We start from the raw sequence: 7,666 nt of genomic DNA, 5'->3' as shown, positions 1-7,666 counted from the left end.
ATTGAGAACTCCATTCATACACTTATTTGGGTCATGCACTCTAACTCAGCTCACACACATACAACAGAACACAGAAAACCTTAACCTTTAAAACAAAAATGAAGAAACAAATCTCAAAATACACATTCCACCATTGTAATGGTACTTGACTTCCAACTTACTCCATCTTTGGAATGAAACGTTGCTTCTTCTTGCTCATCACCTGGCTGAGAAAACTTAAGAACACAGGGATCTGTGACAGTGGTAACTGCTGCTCAACATGGGGCCGTAAGCGTATCAAGTACCGCATGCTTGGTGACATAGTGTCGTCTTCCTGCATGGATTTGGAAAAAATGCAGATCAGCTTCACGTAGAGAGGTTTTGAAATTAGTAAAGAAACACGGATGAAAGTTCATAACTAAACATCTGGAGTTCCAGGTTTTTTCAATGGTTTTCAAATAAGTTTCCGGGATTATGAAAATATAAAAATCACTGTCCACAATTCGATCATCTATTATTTCAATACATTTGTATCCATCTTCACTTAAGATGAATCTGGCAGCCGGCCCTGTACCTCTTGCTTTTTCCCCTGATTTTCTATTTTTCCTAATTTCATTCATACTGCATCAATACCATCAACTCTTGCAGAAAAGAAAAAATTCTGTGTTTGAAATATCACTCAAAAGAGGTAAAAGAACACAGGCATTATACTGTTAACACGTTCAGGTTAACACTTTATGTTGTTCTTACCAGCTTCTGCCTTTTCTCTGGAAAGCTCGGGGTGAACTTCCACGCTGGTAGCTGCAAAAGAAACAGCAAACAAACTGTCAACAGGTACAAAAATAAATATGTGTGGCTACCACTGAAGCAAGGCGTAACAAAAAAACAGTTACCCCCGTCCATTTCCAGGTAAGGTAGTCAAGGCAATTTATTATACATTGTAATCCCGCGAGGAAATTGGGTTACTTTCTCTCATGGTACATATTCCAACCAAATAATTCATTTAAGACAATTTCTCAACATCCAAAAATAATACAGAAAAAAAGAGGAAAATTATACAAAAATTACTGAAAGGCAGGAACAAAGAATGACTGTAAGGAAGAACACAAACCACTCAGTCAACGACCAAAGGATATACATATGAGGGGACACACACACTATCATGCACCCATGAGCAAGCACACATTCCCGTGCACACACACACACACACACACACACACACACACACACACACACACACACACACACACACACACACATTCACAGAGAAGGAAACAAAGTACTGAAGTTCCTCTGCAAAAAGATGAATTTCAAAGACAAATTGAAGCACTCTTGTGCGCGCGCGCACGCACACACACACACACACACACACAACGAGAAAAGAGAAGGAAACAAAGCACTAAAACTTAATTACCTCTGCACAAAGACGAATTTCAAAGACAAGGTGAAGCATGATGGCCAGACGACTGAAGGATCTACTGGTCCGATTCTTATCTTCCTTGACAGTGACCAGATGCTGTAACACACACACACACACACACACACACACACACACACACACACACACACAAATCTAAAGTTCACCATCATAGTAGACGATGTTGGAAAATAACTTTGTCACAGTCAGGATTTTCAAGCAGTGTGGCAGATTAAGCGCCCCAGAATGTAAGGCGGAAGTTCTCCATGTTCACCGCGGCTTTTACCTGCGATCGCTAGAAACAACTTACTGTGTTGGGTATGCAATGCAGTGTGCACTTTGTATAAAACCTTTTTCTTTAAAAATACAAAAACAAATCAGAGGCATGCCGACTGATTGCAGTGGTCGGTAAAGCATGTGTGGTTTTATAAACTCACGTGACCTCAAGCCAAACCCACATGACTTCAAACAAAACATGTTGTCAGGGAACACTGCAGTCTATCGCTTATTACAGCAACAACAATCGGCAGCGGATTGTTGCTTCAATGACCATATTTTCGAAAGAAAAGGGTGTCATATTAAACGCACACAGAACAACATACGCATTACAGTAAGTTGTTCATTGCGGTAGCCGGTAAAGGCCGCGTGCACTTCAGCTTCACATTCTTGGCCGCTAACTCTGCTAATCCGCTTGAAAATGCTGACCAAGTTATTTCTAGAAAAAAACTATATTTTTCAATATATTTGCACTTTTTTAATTCTCTCTCTCGTTAAACATATTTATCTTTGAGTCAGGGTTTATCTCAAAAATAAGTGACATATACTGTTCAATCTTAAGTTACTGTAGAACAGAACTGATGATTTGAAAACCTGAGATTCTAAACTGCACAGGATATCATCCAGTAGTAACATTAAGTGGCATATGTAAAAGTACCTTGAAGAGAGATCAATGCTATCCATGTAGGGACATACCTTAAAACACACACACACACACACACACACACACACACACACACACACACACATAAACAAACAAACATTTATAAAGATAATCTTATCAAAACAGCTTTCTTGTGTACATGTATCAAAGTATAACCTTGTATGTAGCAGGGGAAATGACAATAAACCATTCAGGCCGACCAAGCAAGAAGAGCCCATATTCTCTTGCGCATGAGTACAAGAGATGATGCAGGAATACGTTGTCTTTTTTGTCTGCAAGTACTCCAACTACTGAAAGCGGAGGACCTGTGACAGGAAGACATATATTTTGACAAATACACATCACAAAGAAATCAACAAAATAAAAACAACAAAAGTTTCAACTGAAATCTGTATTACCTCATAGCCCTATCCTTTACACACACACACACACACACACACACACACACGCACACACATGCATGCAGCACATAACCCATCAACAATCCTCCACAAGGTCAATCATCATTACACATTTTCACAAACTACAGAGAGCTTGAAACAAATTTTCCCATTTTCATTTTGCTCCCTCTGTTAAAAAATGTGTGTTAAATCATTTCGCCATCCATTTTCTACATTTAAACTCAGAGAAACTAGACTAGTACAGAGAGGTTCAAACAAATGTTCCCATTTTCATTTTGCTCCCTCTATCTGGTTTAAAGATTTCGCTATCCTTTCTCTCAATCAAAACGAAGGGAAAACATGCTAAATACGATTCACAAAGCAATTCTAATTTAGTTGGACGATCCTGCAAACAGTGCCCAGATTGATTTTCATTTTACTTTTCAGTGGTGTATGAACACAAGGTGTTATGTCCGTCATGGTCTTGTTTTTAATGGTGTTTTTTCATTTAAGAAGAGCATTGAAAGACTACACGTGTCTTCCCTTCTGGTATACATGTTTTAGTTTTTTTTCTTCTCTTTTCTCTGCTCTCTGCCCTAAGACGGACTTCAAATGGCAAACAGAAAATACAGGGAGATGAACTTAGACCTGAGAAAGAATAGTTGACTGGGAAATGATGGAGCAGGAATGGATCTGCGGCTACCTAGAAAGACTTTCAGAAGACAGACCTCAGTGACAACTCTAGCTTGTGGAAACCTTGTGCGCAGCCCCGTACGAGGACAGAGTATACCGTAAAGTAAGCTTTTCTCTCCCCGTAAATGTGGGTGCATAGGATTTATCTGTCTGTTTGTTTGTCAGTTTGTCAATCAATCAATCAATCAATAAGAGGCTTATATCGCGCGTATTCCATCGGTACAGTTCTAAGCGCAGGGATTTATTTTTATTTTTTTTATATCTTTTTATTTTATGCAATTTATATCGCGCACATATTCAAGGCGCAGGGATTTATTTATGCCGTGTGAGATGGAATTTTTTTACACAATACATCACGCATTCACATCGGCCAGTAGATCACAGCCATTTCGGCGCATATCCTACTTTTCACGGCCTATTATTCCAAGTCACACGGGTATTTTGGTGGACATTTTTATCTATGCCTATACAATTTTGCCAGGAAAGACCCTTTTGTCAATCGTGGGATCTTTAACGTGCACAACCCAATGTAGTGTACACGAAGGGACCTCGGTTTTTCGTCTCATCCGAAAGACTAGCACTTGAACCCACCACCTAGGTTAGGAAAGGGGGGAGAAAATTGCTAACGCCCTGACCCAGGGTCGAACTCGCAACCTCTCACTTCCGAGCGCAAGTGCGTTACCACTCGGCCACCCAGTCCTTCTGTCCTCACTCAGATCTCTGGTGAGTATTGGCCAATTGTTTCTACCTTTAACGGAAGCGGGGGATACACCGACGACACGTTCTGGTTTCACTTGGATCACTTTTGAAAGTTTTAGTTGTGTTTCCTTCTGCTAAACTTACTTTCCGCCCAAGTTTTGTGTGGAAGTAGAGCGGCCATTTGATCCTCGTGATGCTTATATGGGCACTCCACCTCTGCAAGGCGGCGCCATACTGAGAGGTAATCCCAGTTGTACACTCTCATGATTTTCTGGCTGAATGTCTTGAGGTCCTGAAAGGCAGACCAAACCTTATGTCGTGAATAGTAAAACAGTGTAATCAGAAGTGTGTTTTTATCTTACATTATACAGATGGTGTTGTTCTCTTCATTCTATTTGGGAAAAAAATGCCCAAAATAGATTGAATGTGGAAAGTTAGTCTGATATTTCTTGTTCTGTCAACACATATCTTTCTTTGTTTCAAAAGCCATGGAATCTCCCCAGTACATTTTCATCTGAATCATCTCAGCAAGCACACACACACACACACACACACACACACACACAGAGATTTTTATGAAACTGTCAGTGTCACGCTTGTTAAACCACTGCACAAACTGACAGGACAAACAATAAACAGTATGACTAACCTCCAGGTAGGGAATGAACTCCTTCAAAGATTCAGCCAGCACGATGCGGTTAACTCCTGCTTTCAACAGTGCTTCAGTTAGAACACCTGTACCTGAAGAAAAAACCCACATATTATTTCGTTTGATTTCATTATCTGTTGTGCTTGTGATTTAAAGTGTTTCACTTTCAACGCTGGTTTCAACAAATCTTATGTTAAAGGCACAGTGCAGCTCACAGCCTTCGTTTTGCGTTTTTGTTGCAGCTGAGTGCATTTACAGTTCAAAAATCCTCCTATGGTAGTAAAACAAACCCAAAACTACCCAAGACGACATCTGTGAAGCTCGACAGTTTCTTGTTCACGCGAGTGCATAAATTAACCTAGTTATTACGTGGTGTTTGGTCGGAGTTCGATTCAACTGAGTGATTCCGGCCTCCATTTTGTTTTACACAAACTCATGATGACGTCTGACATAGTTTGCTAGTGACGTGTCTTTTTGTGCATGATGTGGTGATCTACCTGATCTAAATTTAGATCCAAAAATAGGTCAAGACCAGCCGGGTCCGAGTACAAAATTAATTCGTAAAAAAATTGCAGTTCTTGACTCTTTGGGTGCAAGTCAATGAAACTTGGTAGTTCTTCTAACGGATAGCTGCCCGAGGTATGACTAAAAGCCCCAGGGGCTCCGTGCACCTGGATTTGACAAGTTCAGTACCTTTAAGTGGTATATATAGGCATCAAACTGCTGGGTTCTTGCTTGTTGCTTTCTTACTTATATTGCTCTGGCAAAAAATACAGATATCATACCTGGATTAGCCTCCAGAACTGGAACACTCACATCCTCTTGGTTTTGCGTTACTGCTCTCGCTATTTCACCTTGAAGAGAACAGAAAAAAAACCCAGTGAGAAATGAATTTTCAATATAAAATGGCAATGCGCACATTAAAGAAAAGCAAATATTTTCAAACTTTTTTTCCTTTTAAATATGTACACACGTATGTAAGCGAAAAACAAAAATGCTACATTGACACTCAGTAAAACAACCTGGCGACAATAAAAAGACAACCATGCCACACACACACGTCTTTGCTATAAAATGTTTATGTTTTATCTTTTGCAAAAATATCTCCAGCTTTTTGAATGAAAAATGTTTTCCTAATTCTGTAACAGTGTATAGGTATTTGTGTATTGATAAAAAAAAAAAAAGATATTGATCAAGAGTCGAACAAACCAGCCAGAGCAGTGTCAAGGATGTAGATATGACGAGAAGCCTTTATGGGCAGGAAAGGAAACTTCTCATGTGCAGCTGTTTTGTCGATTTTAGATGCTTGTCGTGACTTTCTCTCTTCAGTTGTTCTCGCTTTGGCTTTGGTTGCAACATTCCGCACAACATTTGGCTGTTGAGCTGAGCTCAAAACTTTCGACAAAGCGACCATATTCCTGGTTGTATTTGTCATAGAAAACACAACTGAATGACAGGACACAGTCTTTAGGAGAATCATACACCGCTGACAAATCATTATGTCTGTTCACTGATCAATGCCAACACATTTCTATGTGCGGTTTATGTATGATAAAAGCAAATGCAAAATGTCCTTGTTTTATGTTATTCATGCACTTTTCTTTATGTGTTTTTTCTCTTATGTATTTAAAGCACATGTAGTTTTTCAACAGATTTTTCACAGAAACACTTTCTTCATCTTAACTTTAAGGCAATGCGACAGCGCCTGCAAAAACAGAAACAATTTAGAACAAGGCTACATCAAGTTTTCATGGACTTGTCCAGGTTTCAATAAAACTGTTCAATTGGGGTGAGTTTCTGACAAATTTGGCGAATCTGAAGAATCCACTGACTGAACCAAAATGAAGATGCATATATATTGAACGAATTGTATGGTAATTAATAAAATCAAAGTGAGTGAATGCGCTTCAGGCCATTAATTCTCTCCGGTGTTGGAAACAAAGAGTAGTCGAGAAGCGCCGCCTTCCGGCAAGAACTATGAATATGATGCCACAGCCTAGTAACATCATCAAACAAGTTTCTTTGACATCATGTACACAAACAAGGGAAGCAACTCAGCAGCAAAATCCTAACCTAACCCTCAGAAGGAGTATGTGCTTTTTCTTTTTACATTTAGTCGAGACTAAATGTTTTAACATAGACTGGAATCGAGATGAGCTCTACAAGACTTGTGCTATTTTACAACATTTAATCAAGATTTTCAAACACTTGCTTGTGCAAAGACCAAAGTGAAGGCAGTCCTCCTACGCAGAAGCATTATTTGGAATGCAGATTCTTATGGTATAACTTTGATCTGACTCCTGAGGGCCTTTTTTTCTATTATCGTTCAGGGATGGCCAAATCGTCCGCCCGATCGCCAGGGGCGAGTAAAAGATCGGCCGGGCTAGTAGAAACCGCCTGGCATGCCAATGAAAATTCTGGTCAAATGCAACACGCTTGGTTTTAATATCGAGTTTTCAAGCCATATAAACACTAAAGATCAACTGTGGTATGTACCGGGCCAGTGACATTTCTGCTGGGCTAGTGACTTTCTTAACAAAAGCCAATGCTGCTTAAATTCACTGTCACAACACGATTGTTTGCCTCTATTTGACGAGGGCGTGTTCACTGTTCACCTCACTTGAGCGAAGGGATGTAACTCTTTCAAAGCTTTGCAGAACATTATGATTGTCTAAAGCCAAAGGCACCTTTTATGGTGCACAATTTATGGTGCACAATAGGCATTACACTCAAGAACATCCTACATTCTCCTCCATTTGTGTTTCTGATGATTGACTTCGTAACATGAGCATAAATCAACGGTTATTTACGTAATACTGCACTCTCCAAATAACATGTCTCTAACAAAGAAGTCTTCTGACACTTTTAGCATTCAACTTTCATTTTCAAGTCGCCATATTTGGTTTACC

The 7,666-nt window shown here is 39.6% G+C and overlaps 1 protein-coding gene across 6 annotated transcripts in view; it reads right to left on the bottom strand.

Annotated features, from left to right (window-relative positions):
- The window catches only part of LOC138953839 (dimethyladenosine transferase 2, mitochondrial-like), a 10,513-nt gene extending 2,873 nt beyond the window's left edge, over positions 1 to 7,640 (bottom strand). The window contains exons 1-9 of one of the 6 annotated variants that reach the window (XM_070325796.1): positions 7,568 to 7,640; positions 5,967 to 6,462; positions 5,543 to 5,611; positions 4,758 to 4,849; positions 4,253 to 4,400; positions 2,493 to 2,641; positions 1,394 to 1,495; positions 730 to 780; positions 162 to 313 (exon numbers count right to left, since the gene is read on the bottom strand). In XM_070325796.1, coding sequence (XP_070181897.1) covers positions 162 to 313; positions 730 to 780; positions 1,394 to 1,495; positions 2,493 to 2,641; positions 4,253 to 4,400; positions 4,758 to 4,849; positions 5,543 to 5,611; positions 5,967 to 6,255 — 1,052 coding nt within the window. In that variant the 5' untranslated portion in view covers positions 6,256 to 6,462; positions 7,568 to 7,640. Of the gene's footprint in view, positions 1 to 161; positions 314 to 729; positions 781 to 1,393; positions 1,496 to 2,492; positions 2,642 to 4,252; positions 4,401 to 4,757; positions 4,850 to 5,542; positions 5,612 to 5,966; positions 6,578 to 6,969; positions 7,211 to 7,253; positions 7,473 to 7,567 lie in introns of those variants that run through there. The other 5 variants (XM_070325793.1, XM_070325798.1, XM_070325795.1 and 2 more) reach the window with 5 other exon arrangements.
- Positions 7,641 to 7,666: the final 26 nt, after the last annotated feature.

Source organism: Littorina saxatilis, linkage group LG17, assembly GCF_037325665.1.
Source record: "Littorina saxatilis isolate snail1 linkage group LG17, US_GU_Lsax_2.0, whole genome shotgun sequence".
NCBI lineage: Eukaryota > Metazoa > Mollusca > Gastropoda > Littorinimorpha > Littorinidae > Littorina > Littorina saxatilis.
The sequence above is the reverse complement of the archived record's forward strand: the minus strand, read 5'-3'. Positions and strand labels throughout refer to the sequence as shown.